The 26,733-nt window shown below is 37.4% G+C and overlaps 2 protein-coding genes across 2 annotated transcripts; both read left to right on the top strand.

Moving 5' to 3' along the window:
• The first annotated feature begins 483 nt into the window (after positions 1-483).
• Positions 484-2,936, top strand: LOC137723279 (cyclin-dependent kinase-like protein). The gene is made up of 3 exons (XM_068462437.2): positions 484-686; positions 826-2,208; positions 2,798-2,936. Exons 1-2 carry the CDS (start codon positions 597-599, stop codon positions 2,200-2,202), a joined length of 1,467 nt encoding a protein of 488 aa, XP_068318538.1. The 5' UTR covers positions 484-596; the 3' UTR covers positions 2,203-2,208; positions 2,798-2,936.
• Positions 2,937-7,142: 4,206 nt separating this feature from the next.
• LOC137722741 (SNARE-interacting protein KEULE) lies at positions 7,143-16,587 on the top strand. The gene is made up of 21 exons (XM_068461817.2): positions 7,143-7,549; positions 8,458-8,516; positions 9,050-9,131; positions 9,756-9,834; positions 10,355-10,405; positions 10,699-10,795; positions 10,916-10,948; positions 11,154-11,279; positions 11,361-11,552; positions 11,632-11,715; positions 11,805-11,903; positions 11,987-12,060; positions 13,594-13,690; positions 14,217-14,342; positions 14,426-14,521; positions 14,597-14,713; positions 14,790-14,867; positions 15,539-15,729; positions 15,897-15,987; positions 16,075-16,164; positions 16,265-16,587. The coding sequence occupies exons 1-21, from the start codon at positions 7,474-7,476 to the stop codon at positions 16,316-16,318; spliced, it is 1,992 nt and encodes a 663-aa protein (XP_068317918.1). The 5' UTR covers positions 7,143-7,473; the 3' UTR covers positions 16,319-16,587.
• Positions 16,588-26,733: the final 10,146 nt, after the last annotated feature.

The raw sequence follows: 26,733 nt of genomic DNA, 5'->3' as shown, positions 1-26,733 counted from the left end.
GTTGGCGAATTGGAGAGAATCGAATGAATGTACTTGTCGAGCGCTACTTAGCCTTGAAATCAATATATTGATAGCAACACAGTAGATGTAGCCCAATTTTGAGGAATGAACCACTCACATTTTCAAGTGCATTTAATACTAGCCAATCTTGTAAACCGATTTAGCATAATTTAATTAAGTTTGTAGCCTTCCAATTTTAAGTGTTAACAACTTATACAACTAAATAACACGTAACATTGTGACTCCTACGATGATATTGCATTTAATCATTGGAAATCGCTTCAAAATGTTAAGCACTTGTTATTTATTTATTTAATCAGCCTAAAATTTTAAATTAGTGTCACATCCGAGAGCGATTGTGCCGCTAATTAAAAGAGAGGGAAAATAAATGGTTGGAACTATCCTTGTTGTTTGACCGCGCGTGGGAACCAAGCTTTACCTCCGCCCCACCATCGCTGCCCGACGAAAATTTAATCATAAACAAAATGAAACAAAACAAAAACACTCAGGATTCAGGATAAAGAAAAATCCCACGTATATAGATGTGTTCGTGACCCCAAAATCCCATACCAAAACAAAGTTGCAAAACGAACTCCATGGCTCCTCCTCCTCCTCCGCCGCCGCCGCCGCCGTCCTCCTCCAAGTCCCCACCTCCCCCTCCTCCTAAACCCTCCCATTTCACCCCCGTAAGTCCTCCCTCTATTCTATCATCTGTTTGTTTCTCGGGAAAACAATAAAGTTTTGATCTTTCATGTCAAACTAAAACAACCCATTAATTAGTTTTTAATGTTTTGTTTGTTTTTGTTTGTCCGTTGGTTTTTGCAGATTCAAGAGTGTGATAAAGAGGAACAGGAAGATGATCTCTGTACGGAGTCAACGGACAGAGGAGCGGCCAGTACTGCTACCACTCCAAAGCCGACGCCTTCCGATCACAAAAACGGCAGACGCCACAGCAGAAAACGGTCGGAGTCTGCGGAGTCGGCTAAAACCGAGGAAGCAGCCGACGGGTCGGTGTCCTGCAACAAGTGCCGACCGCATGCTCGCGAAAAGATCTCTGTCGTTCCGCTCGAAAACAGGACGTCCCTGTCGTCGTCGACGGCGAGCCCCAACGGCATTCTCAGGTCGATTTTGTCGTCGTTTACTCGGAAGAGTCCGAAAACGCCGACGACGGCGATGGACTACCCTGCGGCGGCGAGGGAGGAGCAGTGGAAGATAGCGGTGGCGGAGCTTTCGCACAAACTGGTTCACGCTACGAGGAAGAGAGAAGAAGCGCAATTGGAAGCCTCGAGGCTCAAATACTCCATGGCCGAGCTGGAGAAAAAGCTCAACAAGCTCGAAATCTACTGCCATGGTTTGAAATCTGGGCTCGACGAATGCAGCAGCAGCAATTCATCTCCGTACCAGTTGACCAAAACCCATATCAACCGGCGGCGGAGCTTCGGCGGGTCAGGGTCAAACGACGTCTTCGAGAAGATGGTTGTCGAGAATTTCCTGGTTTCCGTCTCGGAGGCTCGGAATTCGATCAGGGGGCTGAGCCGGTCGCTCACGATGCAGCTCCGCCACATGGGTTTCGGAAAGGTGAACGAGAAAATCTCCGGGCTTCTCCAACCGTACGACGTGAAGCTCTCGATTTCGAAAAACCCGAAAAGCTTGCTGTTTTACTTGGAGGCTCTGCTGAACCGGGCGTTCTTCGACGAGTTCGAATCCCCCGGGTTTCAGAAACACTCGGTTGTCCAAGTTCTGAACCCGGTCGAGCGGTCCGAGGCGAACTACACGTCGTTTAACGTCCTCAGGGGATTAACGTGGGACGAGGTTTTGATTAAGGGGACTAAGCATTTTAGTGAGGAGTTTAGTGGGTTTTGTGATCGGAAAATGAGTGAGATTGTGGCTATGTTGGGTTGGAATCGGGCGTGGCCCGAACAGCTGCTGCAGGCATTTTTCGGGGCTTCAAAGAGTGTGTGGTTGGTTCATCTTTTGGCGAATTCGGTTCACCCGGGGTTGCCTGTGTTTCGGGTCGATAAAGGGGCCGGGTTCGATCCGGTTTACATGGAGGACATGGGCGGGGATAGGGCCAGGAAGTTGGTTCCGGCGGTGGTGAGGATCATGGTGGCGCCGGGGTTCTATGTGTATGGGAGTGTAGTCAAGTGCAAGGTGATATGCAGGTACAACACCAGCAAGGGTTTGACTCAGTCCCCAACTTAATTAGAGGTTAATCAAATTTAATTAGTTTATTGTTATACGTGATCTGCTGCTGTTTTATGATCTAATTATGTGTTAATGCTTTTGTACTTGTTGTGTTGTGTAATTTGGTGTTTGCATGGGATATGTTAATTTTGACCCTTTGGGGTCAAATGAAGGTATAAAGTGGCCATTTTGTTTGTTATGTTTTCTTTAATTATTCACAATTTTGGTTTAATTAGACCAAATGTTCACTTGCTAGGTTTGAATTACATTTTGGAAATACGAGTAATGCGACACTTACCACTTGTACCATTATTTGTACTATTTTTTTAAGAAAGTTTTAACGAAACATTTCCCGTACTGTTCATCTTAACGAAAAAGAACAATTTTACTCTAAAAAACCACTTCTGATACTATTCATTTACAATATCTTTTTGTCTTTTTTATTAAAACTCAAAATTTTCAAATCATTTTCATTAGTTTTTCTTATTTTAATAGAGTTTGGGTCTCACCTTCGCATGTGTTTACTAAAAGCTTGTTTCAAAAACTTACAAGTGTCACAAGATAAAATAATGATTAAGTTTGCTGATTTTGTTTTATTCATTGTTTGTTACAGCCCTGTTGGTACTTAGGATATTAAAGACTGGATGCTTTATCCTGTGAATTATTTTTGGATCTTCTGCAAATCAGTTGAGGTGTGTTCATGTATCAATTTGTCTCATGAAATAATAATACAAGCTCGCCTTTTCCGTGCATTGCAAGCACAGTACCCTCTGGTTGAAGCTGAAAGCCACTACTCAATATATACGTATACGTGAAACCAAAGATTTTTTAGCGTTCTCATAATGCTTACAGCTCGCACCGGTATTTAAACGGCTAGATTGAAATGGTGTTTGTTTTGTTCATTGGTGCATAATTTCGCTCACGCTTTATCATCAAAGCCACAGAGTGTTGAAGCATGCCTGCAACTTCAGTTTTGGATTTTAGAGTTGAGAGAGATGTTTGATGTTTGCTTTTTCTTTCTTCTTTTCCTATTTAATTGGGGTTTTGGGGGAAGAGAAAATTTTCATTTCTTGGGCTTAAAACCTTTCTTTAACTTTTTATGATTTGTCTATCTTTGTTTTCTTGCAAGTTATCTTCATCGCATATTGATTAGAGTATATGTGCTTTTTTTATGCATCTGCGTTAGAATTCTCCTATCTACAACGAAGCTCATTATCTCAAAAGCGAGAGAAACTCCAATCCTTTCTTTCCTTTATTACACCCCAACCACATGGAAGGAACATGGGGACGTAAGAAAAGAGATCATGCTTCCATCTCCATGTTTAATTCAAACGTAGCCGGCTTATGTTTTGAGCGTGAAGCAATGCGAAACCAAATACCCAACTGTGAAAAGAGGCAATTCAGCCGCTCCTTCCGATACGGTTACCTTGTTGCGACTTCAATCTAATCACTATCTTTGCCGTCGGCATCCGTGGTTGGTGATATTAAAAGAGAAAAAGAATAGTTTTCTAGAGTTGTGACATGATGCCACTAAGATTTTACCAGCTAATGATTATTAAGGGAAGGTTGATCACCAACAAGCAAGAATCGAGTAGAAGGGCACATGATTTCATATGGTGTTTTTGCCCCACCGTGCAGTTGTCCCTCTGAGGCCATACAACACCTGCTCTTTACAGGCTGTAGATGTATATAACAATTTTGGAATTCTTCGGATTTACCTCATCGTTTCATTTCTCAGTTCGGCCGATTGGTTTTATGTGAAATTGTGAATACAACGCCAATTGGTAAATGCCAGAAGTGCATACATTAAATAGGAACAATTCATGTGTATATTTACAGGAACCATTTATGTGTGTATAACTTTATAAACGACAATTGCTGACAAGAAAGTTCGAATGTTGCGCGGTTTGTACCCAATATTACACCATCGGTCCGTAAAATCGAGGTTGTTGGATGAATGGTGTTCTACACCGTTGAATGTGAGGGTCGTTAAAGCTGATGTGGAAAAATTCTTTTCGGTTGAGTTGTTTGAGTTAAAAGTTGAGAAATAATTATGCTCAGGGGGCATAATAATTCGGATTACTTTGCAACCCAAAAAATAAGAAAATTTGAAGACTATTATTGTTATTTCACATCAAGGCCTTAAGCAATATCATATTGAAAATGGTCGTATGCAAAAATCTCGACTTGAAATAAAACATCATTGGTATCCTCCTTATTACGGATCAACCACTTTTGTTTTCGTTCACTGCCACAATGTTGTCCTGTTATAACATACAAGGACATTTCCAGTGAAGTTAAAATGTTTGAATTGGAAAGAGAGAGAGAGAGAGTAGAGTTTGGTGCGATTCAATTTTAACATGTTCGAAATTTTCGATCTTTTTTTTTTTTTTTTTTTTTTTTGATGTTTTGTTTTGTTTTGTTTTGCTAGTTTCTTTTATGGTGATTTGAAATGTTTTAAATTGGTGGATGGACGTGGAGCTCACGTCAGATTATCCGGGAATGAGGATCCTCGCCGGATCCACTTCGTGAGGATTCCAGTTATCCTCAAATCACATTTGTTTATCGTACAACATGCGATCATAAATTATTGTAATTTTTTTTATTTAAAATTGAATATAAACAGTACCTGATGAAAGCTGGATGCACGATGTACGATGAACAAATGTAATTAAAGGATCCTTTAGATCCTTACAAAGATGATTCGACGATGATCCTCTCTCATCCGTAGGAGAAATGAGAATCGGGGGTTGTATTTAATTTGAATTTTAAAGGATAATTCTTTTAATAAATTTACGAATATTCAATTAGGATTTGAAGCGGTCCTTTAAAATTTAGAGTGTATTCAATTCGTTATGATAGTTTATTATAATCCTTAGAAACTTGAGTAAGGATTTAAAGAAGTTTATAACATTTCAAATGTATTCAATTTTAGAATTGATTTTAAAGATTTTTAAAAGGATAAGGAATTCGACGAAATTTGAGAGATTTCATAGTGTAGTTTAAGCAATCACAAATCTCATCTCACCCCCTATGGTTTCGAGGGAATTGAATTAAAATTTTACATGTAATCTCTACAAATTAATTAAACTTCATAAAAATTTATGGATTCATAAATCTATAGAAGTCCCTCAAAATCCTAATTGAATACATCCCCAAACTCTTGCATGGTGAAAGCATGGACGTTAGTGATTCTTTTTTATGGAATGGACGCTCGTGATAGAAACAGCTTGTTGATTTTTGTGGTTTGTCGTTGGTTTTGTGGCAGTTATCCGCATACTCTTTTTTTAGTATGACGGCATATTTTATATTAAGAGTGGGGGGAGTATGGTAAGCGACACAATGAGCAACCTAATTTGGTATCGAATTCGCCATTTGCGAGATTCGAACCTAAGACCTCTCACTTATAAGTGAAGAAGAATACTATCGGATCATAATAGTAAAAAAAACTTGATCCTTTTAAAACCTGTCAAATTATCAAGTTAATCGCTATTGTGACAAGACACTTTTGCCCTTTCCGTATTGCAAAAGCCATCCCTTGATTTGAACATTTGCACCTGATCTCTCAACTGAAGACATTGCTTGGTGCTTTGCACTATTAATATCAAATTTTGTTACTTAGTGGGGAAGGTAAATGCTACAAATATAGAGAGGTCCATTTCCTCTCCTAAAAAGTCAACACCAGGCGTGTCTGCTCGATTGAGATGAGGACTCTATGGAAGTTTCTCCTCCAATCATGGGCTCACATTTCAAGTTATTTTTATTTATTAAAGAAATTTTCAGTGTACGACCCGTACATCAAGTGTTAAAACACAAATGGAGAGAAGTTTTTTCTTTTTTTTATTTCTTCTCAAAGTGTCTATTTACTTGTATTATGACACTTATTGTACCTAATTGTATTCCGGACACGTAAAAGTTTCAATTTATTGCCCCTCCCCAGTCTTTCATTTGTTCAATAATTGGAAAGAACTGGTTCAAGAAGAAAGCAACAGGCGACAAATGACAAGTATTTTGTAAGAACTGCAGACTGGTCCATATTTGCAGGGTTCAGAATAACAAATTCATTCATTCATTTAGGGGTGGGTGTCGGTGGTTTGGGTTGGTTTTGAGCCAAAATTGAAACCAAATCAATTTAGTCGGTTAGGCCAAAATGACAGACCGAAACCGACCAAGTTGGGGTTGAAATCGATCAGGTCGGTTAACCGACAGTGACGGATTGGTTTGGTTTGGTTCGATTCTCGGTTTGTGTAAAGACAAAATTACATAACAACTTTCTCTGTCAAAAGCTACAGAACGTAGCACCAATATGAATGTTTGTTAAAAGGAAAGCACAAAGGGACTCTTAAACTAATTAGGTTTTGTTTTCATGTAGTGAAAATCAGGTAACTCGTAAATAACTAACCATTTATATTACTGTACGTATTAATTATGATTAAAAAAATAAAATAAAATATATGCGAGTCAGTTCGGTTTAACCACTTAAAATTAAAAATCAAAAAAATAAACCAAACCAAACTGTGGGTGCCGTTCGGACAATTCAGTCTGTTTTATTTTTATTTTTATTTTTTTTAAATGCCCAACCTTACATTTATTCATTCAGAATACCAACTTCATCCATTTATTCATTCAATTATATTAAAAAAATCACCAGTTGAGTAAAATTGAAATATAAAAAAAACAGCTCAAAGAAAACTGAAATAATTATTTGAAAACTTGCACTGAGATTATTCTCACATAGTACTATGATTTAGTTGTATTTATCTTCATTTATATCTAAATGTCTTAGGTTTTATTTTTACTAAAGATGATTTTAAATTACATTATTGCTAATTGATTGTAAGTCTTAATCAATTCTCCACCTTTTATTATAAATAAATATCGTTTGTTAAAAAAATAAAAATCCTACAAGTTCCGGGTAAAACAGAAACATAGAATTTTCCGTTTTCCTCTGAAAAAACAAATCAGTCTAGAAAGAAAAAAAAACTGTGAAGAAGAGATCAAGTCTTTTCGTTTCTCATTCTCTCTCCTGCTTATGTTCCTCTCTCTCTCTCTCTCTCTCTCCCTCTCTCCTCCATTCAGCCAACACGTCATCGCCGCCCCTAAAAATCAAACTCCCATTCCCTTCCCCGTCTAACTTCCACTTGAAGAAACCAAAGAAAAACATTTCCCCTTTCTCTCTCCTCCCACCTCCGCCACTACGCGATATATCTCTCTCCTTCCCGTCTCCGACTCTTTCTGCCAGCGAATCGATCGGCCTGGAAAGGAAGGGAAGGAGAAAAAGCGCGGACCATGTCGTTCTCTGACACCGACTCCTCGTCGTCCTACGGCGGCGACTACAAGAATTTCAAGCAAATCACCCGCGACCGTGAGTTCCCTCCCTCTATCCTCACTCGCTTTCGTTTCAATTCCACTTCAATTTCTCTGATTATTAGTTTAATTAATACTAGCATCTTAATCAAGCTCTAAGCTGATGAATTCGTAGTGTAATTGGTTCAGAAACTTATTGGTTACTGAACAATTTTAGTGATTAAGTAATTGGCAGTAGAAGCTACAACTTCAATGATTTTTTGGAGTTAGTAATAATCTGTGAGGTTACGTCATAAAATCAATTGCCAATACGGGAGTAGCCCAACTTACCTATAAGCCTATGCAAGGTCCTACCTCGTAGGATTTATTCTCAACACGCCTCCCTTGCATGAGGTGAATTTTAAGACAAAACAAACGGGATGACATGGAGCGCGTGTGGCCGTTGAGCTTCACACGCGGGACAACTTGCTCTAATACCATGATGAAAGTTGAGCTTCCACCGTAAAACCAATTAGTAATATGGAGAAAGTTGAGCTTCTACCGTAAAACCAATTAGCAATATAGGGAGTAACCCAACTTATTTATAAGCCCATACAAGGTCCCTCCTCCCTTCTAATGTAGGATTGATTCTCAACATCTGTGACTACAATTAGTAATCGCAAATACTCAGATGGATGAACTGTACGGTGAGAATGAGGTAGCTACGTTATTGGGATTTCGGTAGGCCGGGAAAAACCAAATTATGCGTGCAATGTGGGAGGAGCACTGATCCTCTGCGGTGCAATGTGCAGCAGCTAGGCTGGTTTTTGTAACGATGTAGCAGTTCAAATGTTTATTTTTTGGGCGGGGTTGACCATCTTGTTCTAGATATGGACCAAGATCACTCTGTTACTGTTGTTTATAATTGATGGTGATTTGTTGTTGCATTGCCATTTTGTGACTGATTTTTCGAAATTTTGTGTTTAGGATTGTTAATTGAAATGCTTCGGTCTTGCAAAACGGGGGACTCAACAGCAACCTGGAAGGTAAATGCAACTGGTATTATGATGTCACTTGTGGTACAAATTTGATATACATAATTTTTTGTGATTATAAGTTTATGTTCGGATAATAAGAAGTGCTTACATGTGTTCCAGGGATTATAGGATCTAGGAATGGGCTACATCTATTATGAAAGTATTCGTTTTGTAACACTCGTAATCATAGACATAATAATGAACTTGGAAAGTTTTTGAACCTCAACAGGAAACACGTGTTGTTTGTGCTTATCAAGTGTCTAGTACTTGTTGGGATTTTTCTCGTCTATAATTGATAAAGTACACTATTTTTATCATTATGTACTGTGGAATAGAGCTTGTAAGTGAATGATTTGATCAAGTACTGAATGTACTCTCTAATAGTTGGGAAATATAACAGGTGTATCTCTAGGGTAAAGGAATATTATCTCTCTTTTTATTTGGTGAACCCATTGTCTCTCTTATAAACTCATGATAATTTTCAATGTGATGATATTCTTCCTTGTGTACTTGCAATTTTTATTTGATTGCTATCCCTGTAGGTACTTATCGTGGACAAACTTACTCTTAACATAATATCTCACGCGTGCAAAATGTCTGATACGACAGATGAAGGTGTTTCAGGTAAGAATCAAAAGGACTCTTCCTGAGAAATTATACTTTTTATTTTTGGCCATTGTCTTGGTATCTGCTTTCTGGCCAATCTATTTTGTTGCCAGCTGCATAAGAGGATGCTGCATCGTCATGGTATTCGATAATTGTTAGTAGTTATTTGTTAGTCACATTTACCTAACCATATAACAAGGTGCTGCATTTCTTTGGCTATATATCAAAAGGCATTGCACCTCCCAATCTGGTAGCATTTACTAAATGTCTGGTACAATATTCCACACTATAAAATTGTCAGTGCTACTGTAGAAGCCCTAATTGGAAGCTGCTGACTGGTCATTGCATGGTATATGATTATTTTTTATTTGACAAGTTACTAAGTTATATCTGTTGTGTAGTGTCGACGACATGAAATTGATGCAATTTTGTTCTTGGTGTGTGGTCAATGAACATGTATTTAAACTTTATATGTCATGTGTTTATAGAATTGTGAATAATATGTTGTTGCCGTTTTAAGCTGATAACTGGTTGCCCTGTTTTTTGTCTCCCGCTTATTTTCTGAAGCCAGTCATTTAACATGTTGTATTGGTAGATGGGCTTTGTTTTTCATTTGTTACTACAATTCATATTTTCTTGCAGTGATTGAAGACATAGTTAAGCGAAGGCAGCCAATGCCCTCCAGGGATGCTATATACTTCATGCAGCCTACCAAAGAGAAGTAATTCTTTTTAAATTTTTGTTGGAGAGAGAGGGAGAGAGAACTATAATGTTTTTATTTTTGTAGCATATTACCAGTATGGTTTCTTAATGAATCTTGTTAGAATATGAAACTATTTCCAGAGAACATCCAAACACTTAGCTTTTGGGAACATTGGTAACTAACAAATGTACCATGACATTAGAGTGAGATCCTACAACTCTACCAATTTATATATGTTTTGGGCTCTTGAAGGCTGGAGAGAGGCCCACACATGAAGGGATGTTAGAATGTAGAACAATTATTGTAACATATTTTACAACTTAAGGGTTTGGGAATGGTGACCCGAACAAAACTTGACAAGTTACAAGTTTGAGACTCAAAGTTTGATTGAATTGTTAACTATATTATTAACTTTAGGGTTATCCAGCTATCCTCTGTTCTTACTCCATCTGTTTTCCCTGTTTGTGTATTCCCTGTTGGTACGTCAGCCATATAGATGGCAGCCTCTCTAACTTTCTCTCTTTGGCGTTAATTGCAGTGTTATCATGTTCTTGTCAGACATGTCGGGAAGGTCACCATTGTACAGGAAGTATGTGCATAAATATCACTCGCCTTGTTCTAGTTCTTTTTTATTTTTTGTTTTTGAACAAACGATATTATCTACACTAAGGGGGAGGCGGTGGGCTTAAGCCTCACAATGGGCTAGCAATAATGTGATTCAAATTCGCCTTTGGCGAGAATTGAACCTTAGATCTCTCACTTACAAGTGAAGACGAATACCACTAGACCGAAGTACTAAGTGGCGCCTTGTTCTAGTTGATTGTGTGATTTTTATCATATTTAGGTTTGAAGGTTCTAATGGTTCTTTTTTGGTCTTTACAGGGCATTTGTTTTCTTCAGTTCACCTATTTCAAGAGAATTAGTTAGTCACATCAAGAAGGATGGAACTGTGTTAACTCGGATAGCTAAATTGATTGAGGTTATAGCTCTTTTTCAAACATATCCTAGATTGATAAGTTTGCAGAACTTTATGTATCAGTCAGTTGTCTTCTTTGTTGTTGGTTAAAAGTAAGTAGATGCTGATTTGGCAAATTTGCAGATGAATTTGGAATATTGTGCAATAGACAGTCAGGTATGTGGTGCTATTGCAGTCAAAGTTTTGGTTTATTTGTAGTCATCATTTTATATTATATCCTTTTCAAAAAAAAATTTATTTTATTTTATATTTAAATTCGGGGTTCATGTGATATTAAGCTTCAACCTTCGTAAAAATTTACAGCAATTTGTTGGAAAAAAAAATGTTCATGGCTTTTCTCTTTTGTAATTTCTTAGCACAGGCTTTTGTTACCAACAACGAGAGGGCTTTAGAAGAACTTTATGGGGATGATGAGGATTCACGCAAAGGTGTTGCATGTTTGAATGTGATGGCTGCTCGTGTTGCCACAGTTTTTGCTTCGTTAAGGGTACATGTTATGATGATGTTAAATTTTGATTGAAGTTTTAGTACAGGTTTTCTGAAACATCTATTTGTTTTTTATTTCTAGGAATTTCCTTTTGTGCGTTATCGAGCTGCAAAGTCACTTGATGCCACCACAATGACCACTTTTCGTGATTTAATTCCTACAAAGCTTGCGGCTGGGATCTGGGATTGTCTCATGAAATATAAAACTACAATTAAGAACTTCCCTGAGACAGAAACATGCGAGTTGCTTATCCTTGACAGATCTGTAGATCAGGTTTTTAGGTGCATGTGTTGGTTATGCGTAGTGGTATTGGCTTTATTATTATAATGAATATTCTCATCTGAATTTTCAGATTGCACCTATCATACATGAATGGACATATGACGCCATGTGTCATGACTTGCTAAATATGGATGGAAATAAGTATGTGCACGAGGTAAGTTGAAATGTCCATTTACATAGATGTGCTTTCAAATTCTGTATTTTTTGTCTCTTTTGGATGCTTTATAAAGGCAATACTTAAAGGTTCCAAGCAAAACTGGTGGTCCACCCGAGGAAAAAGTGGTTCTTTTAGAAGATCATGATCCTGTCTGGCTTGAGCTTCGCCACACACATATAGCAGATGTATGTCCTGTGTCTATTTGTATTTTTCAGGGTTACACAGGCATAAATTAATTAATTTTTTCCATCACAATGACCTTTGTCAGGCTAGCGAACGACTGCATGATAAAATGACCAACTTCGTATCAAGGAATAAGGCTGCACAGATCCATGGTTCAAGGTTCGCGTGTATTTATTTGTTTTTGTATTTTTAATAAATTCTAATTATGTACTTGTTTTCTAACTTTCTTTTGAGTAATGAATAGCTGTTTAACCCTGTTGTTTTGCTGGAATTTAGATCATGAATGGAATTTGTTTTGCTTTTCCATTAATACACAAACTTTGACTAGTTTGAAAGGAAACATGAGGAATTTATGCACCCTGTTCAATGGGCTGATAGAAATACGGGAGTAGGGCTAACTGTGTAACTTCTCTTCCGATTCAATCATTCTATCGTTCTGGTCAAACAAACAGTGCCTAACTGTGTAGTGGCTCGCAAAATTTGCCTGTTCTTTTGTTCATAATGGATTTCTTAACTGGGTAGGAGTGCTTCTGGTTAAAAGTAGTTTGTGTTTTCTTCTGGAATAGTCAAGTACTAAGTTCTCATGAAACAAGGACCAGCTCAAGAAATTTGATGTCCATACATCCTTGATTTGTGCAAATCATTTTTACGTGATGAAGATATGTGTGCCTCATATCATATGTATTTCATTGATGCAAGGAATCTCTCCTCGTAGGGTCTGCCAACCTGACATTTTTTTTGTAACAGACTCATGGTTAATACAGCTAAACTCTGGTGCTGAGCATTTTGATTTTTTAAGTAGAAAGCTCATAATATGCGTAAACTATATGCAGTGAAGCCCATATACGTTATAATTCTGAACTTCCCTCTGGATCTTGTTCTTTGATGTATCTGGCAGTAGACTAAACTTAGCAAATAGAGAATAACTTGAAACACACAAGCTGGTTCGGCAGAACTTTTGCCTAAGTCCAGTTGTGATTTCTAGGTAGAGAAACCATGGCTTCTTTGATTAATAATGGAGTATACAGTGCTTTTGCAACCCTAGAACTAACCCCTCTTTTCTCTCGGCTTTCTGTTTTATCCACTGCTTTTCATCCTTGCCGCACCCTATTTATAAGTATAGGGTGTGGTTTACATGCCTACTTTCTGATTAGCTTTCATATTCTATATGGGATAGGAAAGTACACTTTATTTCCTATTCCAATTAGGCATCTAGAATTCCTAATCTAAATTCTAACTTAATTCTTTCCGAGTCCTTATAGAATAAGAATCTGTGCACCTCAGTTTTCCTAATACAATCCTAAACAAAATAGGACTTTAACCTTGACGAGCCAATTCCTAACAATATATGCGTCATATAAAGTTACTATTGTAAGATTGAATGAGCTGCATGCGGTGGGGTTATTGTATGAAGGGTAATAAAAATGTTATTTGGGCCCTGCTAAAAAATCTTGGATTACTTACATCCTCTAAAATTATTCATAATGTTACTTTCTGTATCCAAGAAAAAGAATATGAGACTTGCTCTTTTAGGAAACATTTATTATTTTCGTGCTTGTGTTTTTTTTCTATAGATATTAACTTAATCAACATCATTTTTTTGTTTAAATTTTTGAAGCTTATGCAAGTCTATTTGGTATGCCAGTTCGTGTTGTGTTCTATTTCTCACCTAAATGTTCATGTGTTATATAGAGATGCTCGTGAACTATCTACAAGGGATTTACAAAAGATGGTTCAAGCATTGCCACAATATAGTGAACAAATCGACAAGCTCTCCCTTCACGTAGAGGTTAGTTCATTTGAAGTATCTGTTTGATGCGCTAAATTCCAACAAGTCAAAATTCAAAATTCTGGTTAAAGGAATTTATGAAGGCAACTCATAAACAGTGTGACCATTGCTGTAGTTCATTTGTAATTCAATTAGTTACGAAAATTCTTAAACAGAAAAAACCTGTTAAATCAACGACTTTTATACATGGAGACATATTCATGTGGCCACCCTTTTGCCTCTTGAATAAATGTCGTCCAAATCTCATATTTATTTTCCTCTTTTTGCTCTTTTTCCACCTTAATGTTTCCACTGTCCCATTGTAAAGGATTTGTCTTTGGATGAGGCTTCATTTTTAAGCAAACCAAGAGAAGCAATAAAGTAACTGAATTTCTTGTTTTCACAGCAAATACAATTAAAAATTTAATGGATGGAGTAAGATTCATACCAGAAGTGATAACATATTGAATAACTGAAAGAAAATTTGAGCTGTCGGCTTTGGACATGGAAATCATGAGTGTAGGCAAATATTATTTTATTTCTCCAGATTGCAGGAAAAGTTAACAGAATTATCCGGGAGCTTGGGCTTCGAGAAGTTGGGCAGCTGGAGCAGGATCTTGTTTTTGGAGATGCGGGCATGAAAGATGTGATCAATTTTTTGATGACAAAAGAGGTAAGAAACTATATAAGTATATATTAGTGTGCAAGAAAAATTGTCATTATGTTCTGTAAACCATACATACCATTTTTATGCAGGATACAACTGGTGAAAATAAGTTGCGATTGTTGATGATTCTTGCAGCCATTTATCCTGAGAAATTTGAAGGCGAGAAGGGTCTCAATTTGATGAAGGTTGGTACCACCTGTGGTCAATTAGTGTGTCTAATCTCATTCAAGTGTTTACTGTGGTGCTTTTTTTGTTTTCAGTTAGCAAAATTATCACCCAATGATATGAATGCTGTGAATAATATGAGACTGCTTGGGGGAGCACCAGATAACCAAAAAAGCACCGGGGCTTTTTCTCTGAAGTTTGACATTCATAAGGTGAATGTTTACAGAATCTTTGAGAGTTCTTTCAATCGTTCAATCAGTATCTAACAAGGGGCTATTCAATTTTCAGAAGAAACGTGGAGCTAGGAAAGAACGTCCAAGTGAAGGAGAAACATGGCAGCTTGCACGCTTTTACCCAATAATAGAGGTACCCCTCCCTTTTTGGTTATTTTGTAGCCTACTTAGTCTATATGGGTGAATGGTCTGGGTATTGATAAATGTCGTGATTAGAACAGCCATATAGAGCTATGTTGGTATATGTTAACTCTTCCAATTTGCCTGTCAAATATCTCGATTCCTGTTTTTGAGACGGCCAAAATAAAATGTAACTGAGTTGCCTCTCAGTTAAATTGATGGCCATGTTCTTGAAGCTTTTTGATTTCTATCACAAAAAATATTAGTACTGGTAGTAATGGTATATATTTAATTGCTAACCGTAATGAGAAGGCATCTAATTATTGAATTATTGTGTGGTTCGAAATTATTGAATTATTCTAAGTAGAAGCTGTTATCTTCTTGAGGGTGTAGCTTCTAGCAAATTGGAGTGTTTGTAATCTGGGCTGCTGCATTCCGTCTCTTTTCTTTGTAATGTACTCTTGGTATTTTAGTGGGGCATTCACGTGACATTTTCTGGTGAAACTTGCATATAGATATGTTGTATGTAAATACTCATCCCATTGAATATGCACAGCATGCTACCTAGCGACTGCTATAGAAAGAGCAATTAATGGCTCCGTCTTATAGTCTTCATAACATATCATGAAACTTAGTTTCAATGATTGTACGAGTAATCAAATTACCAATCATCTCTTTGTTCAGGAACTTGTAGAAAACCTTAGTAAAGGTGAACTGTCAAAGGAAGATTATCCATGTTTGAATGACCCAAGTCCAACTTTTCACGGGAGGTCACATGTCACGGCAATAAATCATCCTCCAGTTGCTCATTCAATGAGATCAAGACGGACACCAACATGGGCCCGGCCTCGAAATTCTGATGATGGGTATTCAAGGTATCTTGTCATTCTACTTCATGGCCAAGAGTTCCTCATAATTAAAGCGTCCCTTATAATTAGAGCTACCTTTTGGACTGTTGCATTATGGAAATCTTCCATAAGTAGCTACTCTGAGTGCCGCTTGAATGATTTATTTTAACTATTCTCTCCTTCTGCATCCATAGTGATCCAGTATTACGGCATGCATCGAGTGATTTCAAAAAGATGGGCCAGCGCATATTTGTATTTATAGTAGGTGGGGCTACTAGGTCGGAGGTATGAACATGTTCCACTTGTCCCTAAATGCAGTTTGCGGTTCTCTCCTTTTCAAGCTTAGTGAGCTTATAAGTTGTTTCATTTCAGCTTAGGGTTTGCCACAAGCTCACATCTAAACTGAAGAGGGAAGTTGTTCTAGGCTCCTCATGTCTCGAGGATCCTGCTCCTTTTATTGCGGTAATCCATTTTAGTTTTAATCTGTAACACGCTTGAATCTGTGACGAACTCTCCTTCTTTCTCCCCTAACGAACTTTTTTTTTCTTCGAAAATGTTGCAGAAACTAAAGAGGATGACGGCACATGAGCTCTCTTTGGATGATCTGCAGATATGAAAGTAGAATCCACAGGAAAGGCTGGGAATGACATTCAGACCATTACCAGTTCAAGCTGTATTCATATATGCGTGCTGATTGTATCCATATTCTTTTCATTTGACCCTTTCTCAACATTCAATGTGAAAAACGCTACCATTTGATACCCGTAGGGGCGCTCTAGATATTCTTGAAGGAGCTATTTCGGGTTTCTGCCGCCGGCTCCATGTTGGTTTTGTGAATATGTATGATAATTTACATGCTGAGATGAATCCAAGTTACAAGCACTACTTCTAGGACAGATGAATTGAAACCAGACAATAGTAAACTGTCTAATTCATTAAAACACAACATAAACAAAACACAACAAGCGAAAAACATCAAATAATGTAACATCAGTGCGCTCGTATATCAATCAATCTACCACGGCCAAGCGTTTGATACTCTTTGCCAGAGACGGCTACTGGCTTGTTCCAGGACATGGTTTGGGCCGATTTCTCCTTCCTTGTCCAACAACTTAGCCAAACTGTCGGAGAGCCACTCGATATTGACACCCCTGGCCGTGTTAGAGGCATCACCGGCTTTGCCGGATTGTAATCTGACAGTTCAAAACACACCATACGGGGCAGAGTTTATATCACAAATGATTCTTGGAATTGACCCAAACTATCAAAGATAGTTCCTGAAATTGAAAATCGATCAATATAGTCTTTGTAATCTGACAGTTCAAATCAATGTGATCCTTCTGTTACAATTGTTTCAAAATTTCTGTTATATGTTGATGTGACACATAAATAGGGCACACAAGATGTAACAGTTTTTATCACAAATGATCCCTGAAGTTAACCCACATGTTCAACATGGTCCCTAAAATTGAAAATCAATCAACTAGTCCCTGAAAATAGGTGTCACAAATCAATGTGGTCATTCTATAAAAAATCGTATTATGTGCTGATGTGGGTTTAATAATTAATTAAAAAAGTTGTCAAAACACCTTTTTGCACAATGAGATTATCTCAAGGCAGAGCTTGCCGTTCTCCATGTCACCAAGATCACCGGGGGAGTGCCCAACAACCTCTCCAAGATAAGGTTGTGATGTTGTCTCACCCAAATGTTCACGGTGGAGTCACAAAAGTCGCCACCAATCCAAGCCATCACCAAAGATGGTCTCGATCTTGGTCCAATTCGATGGAGGGTGCGAATGGTGTAAAGATGGGTGTATTAAGAATTTTCTTTTTCATAGACAAGACGACAAAGGCTACCATAGAGGGAGGTAGATGAGTATGGGTTGGGATCATAGGTGTTTGCGGGACCGAGTTTCTAGGTTGACAACTTTTTTAATTAATTATTAAATTTATTATACCTATTTCCAATTCTTTTGTTATTTAGTTAGACTTGTGGGTCTATTTATGTGTTACAACAAAACATAACAATTTTATTTTATTTTATAGAATTACGATGGAAAGACCTCATTGATTTGAAACATTTATTTTAGGACTACATTGATCGATTTCAATTTCATGGACCATCTTGATAGCGTGGGTCAATTTTAGGACCATTTCTGATACAAAAATGACTTGTGGGACCCACTTATGTGCGACCCATTTATGTGCCACACCAATACATAACAGAATTTTTGACATGATTGTGACAGAATGACCACATTGATTTGTGACACCTATTTTCAGGGACTATATTGATTGATTTTCAATTTGAGGGACCACCGTGATAGTGTGGGTCAATTTCAGGGACTATTTGTGATATAAACCCTATGCGGCACCGCATCCTCGTAACCTTTCTCCTTATACTTGCTATGTATTGCCTTATAATCAGCCTCCCAATTGCCTTGGGCCACATGATCAACATAACTACCTTGTCTATCATCTGCTCTGGCTTCAAGTTCGCGTTCATCGCATCGGGAGCACCAAATCAAACACCCCTCAAAGTCAATTACTTGTATCAACTTTTCTGTTGAACTTGACCACCTTTTCTTTCCACAACTCCTCACTCAATTCAGACACTAGAAGTCCCAAAGCAACCTATATCTCGATAGACGCCCTGCTTAGGTACCGTGGGCTGACATCGCACACAGGCAAGCAATTTCTCAACTTGCCTTGCTTTAAGTAGGTTTCTCCGTCATTGTCTTCCGTTGAAGTTTAGCCACTCAGCCAAAGTTCTAATGGTACACATAACCTATGATCTCGTGGGCAAGCAAAGCATCTGCGACAATCAGGTGCTTGCCAATGGCTATAACTTGTTGACGTGAGTCTTTATTGTAAATATTCTAAGAGTCTTATATTTGGTAGGACTAGTATTTGTAATTGATTGTAATCGTTTGTAATTAGTTTACTTATGGAATAAGGCATGTGTGCTATACATTGTAAACCATAGAGGATTTAATAGTATTGATTCAAACATTCAGCCATATACATTTCTATTTGGCATCAAGAGCGTAGTTCCCTAAAAATCATTTGTGATGCGGTTGAACCTCTTGCCCAGCATTGTAACCTTTGCTATTGCCATACCCTACTGTTTTGTGTGTTATTACAATGGAAAATATAGATTGGATTTTGGATTCTGGTGCAACGTATTATATGACCTATGATAAAAAACTTTTACTATCTATGACACATCCTTATAAAAAGTGTGTGGCAACTGCCAATGGTATTACAACTCCTGTTGTTGGAGCGGGAACAATATGTCTTACACCATCTCTTTTCTTACACCATTGTTTATTAGTTCCATCATTGTCCCATTACTTATTGTCTATAACAAAAGCCACAAAACAATTGAATTATGTTGTATTGATTTATCTTTTATTTTACTTGCTTCATGCTATTCAGACAAGGAGATCATTAGGTGTGACACTATGAGAAGGGCTATATTATGTGGATTACGTGGTTCCTAAAAGAGCTAATTTGATTCGTGCGTTGTGTGATAGTAATCTACAAAATTTATGGTTAATGCATGGTCGTTTGCGGCATGTATCTTTTGGCTATTTGAAGCATATGTTGCCTAGTTTATTTAGTGGTATGAAAGACTCCGTATTAAAATTGTGAAGTATGTATTTTAATTTAGAGTCCTTGTGCTTATTTTCTTCAAGTATGAATAAAAGGGTATTTCTATTTGCGCTATTACACATTGATGTGTGAGGGCCTTCCCTATTAATACTACTAATGGATTGATGATTTGAATGATCTACGTTGGTTAGATTGTACTTTTGGGGAGAAAGGGAGGATGTAATAGTCCAACAACTCAACAAACAGCACGGCCCAGTTCGACAGGACTACCGAAAATACCATTCTAGTTCGACATAATTGTACTGAGAGTACTAACCCAGCTCGGCAAGTTTCTACTGAAAGTACTAGCACATTTCAGCAGGATTGTACCAAACAACCTAGCCCAGTCCAATAGGACTATATTGAATAGCCTAGCTTTTTTAGTAGCCCCTCACTTTTTGATATTTTAGTGCCTGTTCCGTCAATACTAAATATCCTAGAGGTAAGTATTTTAAATGATAACTCAACTAATCCTAATATTGTTGTGAGTACATATAAGTTACCTTTGAGACAGAATCGAGGTGTTCCACCTGATAGGTTCTCTCCAGAAGGAAATGTGAGGTATCCAATTGCCAATAATGTATCTTGTGAGTGCATTCTACCTGAACAGAAAGCACTGGTAAATCGTATGGAGGCCATCAATATTCCAACTTAGGTGGAAGAAGCTTTACGATGCCCTAAGTGGATACAATCTATAGATGAAGAAATGTTCGTGTTACAAAAAAATAAAACCTGGGAGATAGTACCATTACCTCAAGGGAAGAAACTGTTGGCTGTGGTGGGCATTTACAATTAAGAGTAAATTACACAAAATTACCTCAACTATTGGGTCAACTATAGTTTCATACCCTATCTTTAAAACATTTCAATATCATACCTTACCTTACGAATTTGTTGTCATGTCATACCTCCATTAGGTTTCTGTCAAGTCCTACGTTAAATGCTGACGTGGCTTGAGGCAGGGCCCACTCCCTGGCCCAATTGGATTAAAAATTAATTAAATATTAAAAAATAAATCATTTAAATATTTTTGTTAAAATAGTGGGACCCACCCCTACTGATAAGAGCATATTTATGCGACTTTGTTAGCTTAATTCCTCGCATTTACTTAGTTAGTTTCTATTTATTATAGTGATTTAAGCTATTTTCGTGTGTTTGTAGGTCCGATTGGCTAAAGTGGCAAGAAAGTGCATTTTGGAGTAGTTTTGGGCTTGGAATGGATAGCACATGCATGGAGTAAGGTGGATGGACGGATTTGAAGTTCAAGAAAGGCTAAGAATATGCTAAAGAGATGGAAGAATTAATTTAAGACAAAGAAGATATGGAGCCTAGCAAGAAAGAAGGAAATTAGAGCCAAACTACCTTATTTTGTCTTAGTTAATCCTAATCCTTCTCTACCTAAGTTCCAGCTGTTAGGGGGGTCCCTAATTAATTTAGGACACCTAAGTATATGTTTCTAGAAGTCCTAATCCCATTCCTAAAGGGAGCCGCACCTTTTCCCTTCTAGAACACCCTTTCCCTTGCCACAAATCACTTTCCCTTTCTCTCTAGGTCCTGCCGCATATTTCCTTCCCTTTTCCTCTTGGATTTTGACATTTAATTACCCTTTTTCCTTGAGGATTTGGAGAGCAAATCTTTCCTAAAATTATTTAATTAATGTCGTGCCTTCTTTCCTTATTATTAGTTTTCTGCAGCACATAAGGGACATAACCATACAACCATTCAATCATCCATCCATTACACACACAATTCCGCACCATACATCCCATCATACACACACACACACCTTGTGCCGCAACTTTTCAAGAAAAAAGGAGAGAAGACCCTTGGAGCTATGCCTGCCATTCAAGTTTTGGATTGTTGGAATGTTCTTAGGTGTATTCTATCTTTCGTTTTCAATGTTTAATTTAAGTTATCTTTGTTTAAGTGAGAACATGAGGAACTAAACTCGTTTTAGCTAGAGGAGAATTCAAAGCCATGAACATATATGTGATATGAATTGATTTCATTCAATTATTGTTTCATAAAACATGAATGTAATTTGCTTAACTGCTTAATTGATAACTTATTCTTGTATGTTGATTGAGGGTGCACACTTAGTTTGCATGCATGAATTTGATGCTAAAATATAAGGGATTTTCACCTAATCGTTATGAACTTATATTTGCAAGTAGTGGAGGTCGCTAGTCACGATCGTGTTAAGTAAATTCTTGGCAGGAGTATCATGCTTTTCATAGTTACGAATGCCTCATCAATGCTTATGATTTTCATAGAACTTAATGATCTTTGATATGTATCTCTATCATGTTGTTCATATAGGGAACTTGATAAGAATAATTTGATTGCGTCGCTGAGTCCAATTCAATGAAATTAGGAAAATTTGATGGTTAATTTGTGCAGTTCACGGTTAACTTGGGGCATTGTCATTCATGGTTTATTGGAATAATAATTGGAAATCGATTCGCATGCATATGTGTCATGTGTGGAGATGAACCCTCTAGCTAGCCTATCACCCATTAATTCACCCAAATTCGTGTCAAGTTACTTTGTTTATGCAATCTGTTTGTTTAAGTTTTAAATTCGTCAAACCCAATCCCCCCTTTAATATTTCGTGTTTACTTGGTTAGAACTTGTTTAATTTTGTTTCTTTTAGTGTTTTGAGTCAAAGTTGAGTTAGAATTCGTCCAAAATCATTCTTAGGTTCTGTTTTGAGTCAATTTGCTTGTTTTGTGCTGTTTTGAGTCATTCACGTTTGTTTTGAGTTATTAGAGTCTAGTTTTCTGTTTTTGAGTTTAGTTTAGTGTAATTGAGTCTAATTTGAGTAGATTAACAATCCCTCCTAATCCCCGGCTTAGAACGATCCCTACTTATCCATACTACAATTGTCAAAAAGAGGGTTTAATTTGTGTGCTATTATATATCACATCACCTACAAACCCATCACCCTCACCCTTCTTCCCCAGCCCACCCGAGGACATCAACCTTGCCTTCTCCTCCCTCACCTAGACTTCATCCAAAGCCCTATATGCCACAATCACAACCATTTTACACAAATATTACCAAATTAATCACTTTTTAGTTGAAAATTCTAAAGTTGATCTCATTGTGTAAACCTCATCCACCACTTCTTCTTCTTCCCCTTGCTTTGTTGTTATCATCCCCTTCCTTACACTCTCCTTGCCATCGAGTCCCATATCAACAACCAAAAATATTCTTCAACACACCCAGTACACTCAGAACCTGAAAATCGTCGTGGTTCAATATCACTGAATTGTTCTTGAACATGAAGATGAGCTGTGCCGATGAGTTGTTCTTCGACGGGAAGATCCGACCTATAAAGCTCACGACGTACCACGAAAAGCCCCAAATTAAAGACCTAAAAATTCTCTCTCAAGTTGGTCCAACACCTCCGCCACCCACCATTGCCCATGGTATAACATCTCCGCTCACTACGCATAAATTTTCCAGACTTTGGCTCCATTTGGATCTCAAGTCGGAAATTGGGGCAGACAAGGAGGATTGGATCGGGTTCGAGCTCGTGAGAGGCAGAGATTTGGTGGCATTTTGCCATAAACTAGGTTGAAAGAGGGGTTCAGCATGGCAAGATTGGAGAGGGAGAAAAGGGAAGGAGGGATGAAGTTGATAGGTTCAAACTCTCACCTCCGTTTCTCTAACCTGCAAGTAATCTAGCAACAATAATGAAGGTGGGAAAGAGGAGGGCGATAGAGAGAGAGAGCTGGAAGTTTATGTAAAATTATATTTTTCATGTTCAAATGATCGTTGTGGATAGTTTGGCAAGGAAGAGGGGGAGAGGAACAGAGGGAAGGGGAGTCGAAGAGATGGCGGAGGAGAGGTTGGGGTGACTAGAGATGGGGTGAGGTCGATGTCTAGGGTGAACTGGGAATAAGGGTGAGGGTGATGGGTTTGTAGGGGATGGGTCCCACCTTTGTTTTAATAAAAATATTTAAATGATTTTATTTTTTAATTTTTTAATATTTAATTAATTCTTTAATCTAGTTGGGCTAGGGAGTGGGCCCTGCCTAAAGCCACGTCAGCATTTAACGGAGGTATGACATTGCAACAAATTCGTAAGATAAGGTATGACATTGAAATGTTTTAAAGATGGAGTATGAAATTGTGGTTGGCCTAATAGTTGAGGTAGTTTTGTGTAATTTACTCTACAATTAAATACAAGGATAACAGATTTATTGATAGATACAAAACAAGGTTGGTGGCCAAAGGGTATACTTAAACGTATAGTAGAGATTACTAAGAGACATCTTCTCTGGCAGCGAAAATGAATACGGTACGTGCTTTGATTTCTTTAGCTACGAATATGGATTGGCCTCTTAAACATTTTGATGTGAAAAATGCATTTCTTAATGGGAACTTGGAAGAGGAAGTGTGGTGCTCCCATCAGGTTACGGTGCGAGTGGTAATGCTGGGGTGTGTAGATTGTGCAAAACTTTCTATGGATTTAAGCAATCATGCCATGCATGGTTTGATAGGTTTACTCAAGTAATGAAGAAATATGGGTATTGCCAGAGTTATTCAGATCACGCTTTATTCGTGAAGTGTAAATGTGGTAAAATAACGGCTTTAATTATTTCTGTGGATGATATGATTATTACTGTAGATAATTTAGAGAGATTCAGAGGTTATAGTAAAATCCTGCATCTGAATTTGGGATGAAAGATTTGTGTGAGTTTAAGTACTTTCTCAGAGTTGAGGTTGCCTACTCTACTAAAGGTATATTCTTGTTTCAACAAAAATATGTGTTAGACTTGCTGAAAGAAACTGGCATGTTAGGGTGTAAACTTGTGGATACTCTTATTGTAGAAAAGCATCACTTGGGTATTTATTATGATCAGGTTGCTGTAAATAATGGTAGGCATCAAAGACTTGTGAGGAGACTAATCTATCTAGCTCGCATTCGTCCTGATATTGTATATGCTATAAGTGTTATGAATTATATGTTATAAGTGTTATGAATTAGTTTATGTACTCACCTAGTGAGGATCATATGACTGCCGTAATGCCTAGTTTGGCATACTAGAAGTTTGCATTAGGTAAAAGGATATTATAAGGGAGACTTGGACACCTAAGAGTTGAAGGTTTTATGGATGCAAACTGTGTTGGAAATATTAATGACAGATGCCCTTCACCTAGGTATTTTACATTTGTTGGAGGTAACTTGGTTATGTGGCACAACAAGAAACAAAAATGGTGTTAAGGTCCTTTGTAGAAGCAACATATAGAGGTATGACACAAGGAATATGTAAGCTTTTTTGGTTATGTAAACTGTTGGGATGTCTAGGTTTCAAACCAAAAGAAGCTATGAAATTATAATGTGACAATAAGTATGCAAGGGGAATAGCTGATAATTTGGTACAACATGATAAAACAAAAAAAATGTGGAGGTTGATAGACACTTTGTCAAGGAGAATCTCGAAAAGAAGATTATGTCTATATACCATTTGTGAATTCAGAGAAGCAACTAACTGATGTTCTTACTCATGGAGTATCTAGTAGTCTTTCAGGACTTACTTATCAAGTTGGACATGCACGATATCTATGCACCAACTTAAAGGGGAGTGTTGACGTGAGGATTCTTGGAGTCCTATATTTGGTAGGATTAGGATTTCTAATTAATTGTATTTTTTTTTTAATAATTAGTTGCCTTATGGAATAAGGCATTTGAGCCTATATATTGTAAGAAAAACTAATGAAAAGGGTTTCAAATCTTTACATTTTAATAAAAAAACCATCCACTAACTTTATTTAATGATAAGGGTGTATACACGAAAATTCTGGTAACAAATGAAATGAGAACACATGTATAAAGTAGATTTGTATTGATTTGAATTTGTAGGTTACAATCTTTGTTTACAATTTTCCTCTGATTCAGTCTTCAAATTTGATGTAGATGCATAGGTTGTTGATCTAAAGGTCGCGATGACTAGATCTCGGACGAACGATTGAACGATTGCTTCAAGTTTTGAGCTCGAAACAATGCGTGGATAGTCTTCACTAGGGCTGCGGCAAAGGGAGTGTTGATGTAGAATTTTGTTGATTCAAGGGTCTTGGAGACTTGATCTTGAAACAAATGTTGTTACAAGTTTTGAGAACAAAGTCTTGAAGGAATCGACATGAGTGCTTGAAAGAAAGTTTCGGCTTTGGTTGTGCGTTATTTGAAGAGAGCTTTGGCAACGTATTAGTCTTCAAAGATTTGTGCAGAGGTTCTTCTTTTGTGAGAATTTCGGCCCTTCAATGTAGAAATTGTCCACCTTATGCTTGTCTTGGGACCTTGTATTTATAGACTTCCAAAGCTTGCCTTTGGATGGGTTTGGCCTTGATTTGTGTCTTGATTCGTCCATGGGAGAATTTAGCATGTTTTGTGTCTTAATTTTAGCCACTTTCCCCTATCTTGGCCGAAATTTATAGGCCTTGTTGCCTATTTGTGAGTAATCTTCAATACTTGCTTGTTTTATGAAGATACTTTAGCTTTATTTCCGGTTTTGATAGATTTTGGGCACCTTGCTCATTTTAAGGAGGGATTTCCTCCTTTAGCCGAATTTTGGGGAAGTTTTACACTTCCTTTGCTTGATTTGTGTCACATGTCATTGATGACTTGTCCATTTACGATGAGTCATATGCCACGTGGAAAGTTAAGAAAATTAAGTAATTGGTGTAGAAAGTTAAGAAATTGAAGAGATACAGAGAAAATTTGATGAGTATCGAAGAAAATTAAAAGAAGAAAATGTGTTTGGAAGGTGAGAATGTGCCAAGAAAATTCAAGAAGAGGAGAGAGAAGAATGTAGTACCGTAAAGTTTCATAAACAGTGTAGTACCGTTAAGTTTCATAAACAGTGTAACACCGTTAAATTTCATGAACAGTGTAGTACCGTTAAATTTCATAAATAATGTAGTAAGTTTCATAAACAGTGTTGTAATTTTTCATAAACAGTGCAGTAAGTTTCAAAAACAGTTTGTGTGACAACATGTGGATCCGCGCATCAATTTTTTTTAAAAAAATTCTTTTTAATATTAAAATTATGTCTTTTTCATTAAAATTTGAGTTTTTTTGTCGTTTTTATTAAAATTTAAGGGGTTTTCATTAAAATTTTGGTCTTTTTAATTAAATAAAGTTACAGCATGATTTTTTATTAAAATAAACTTAACCTAAACCCTTTTCATGAAAGTTCCTGGGGTACCAAAATCTCATCCATGAGGCAGTGGATAAGTGACATGTTAATGTCTTGCTCGAAAAACTTGCTTGCAAATCTCAATGATTCTGAACATCAAAGTTGTGTGGATGGCATGAGCGGTTGGGGGAAAGATGGAAAATGTAAGTGTTTACATCGTCCCTTATGCGTG

This window comes from Pyrus communis, chromosome 4, assembly GCF_041283825.1.
Source record: "Pyrus communis isolate YQ-2024b chromosome 4, ASM4128382v1, whole genome shotgun sequence".
NCBI classification, from domain to species: Eukaryota; Viridiplantae; Streptophyta; class Magnoliopsida; order Rosales; family Rosaceae; genus Pyrus; species Pyrus communis.
The sequence above is the reverse complement of the archived record's forward strand: the minus strand, read 5'-3'. Positions and strand labels throughout refer to the sequence as shown.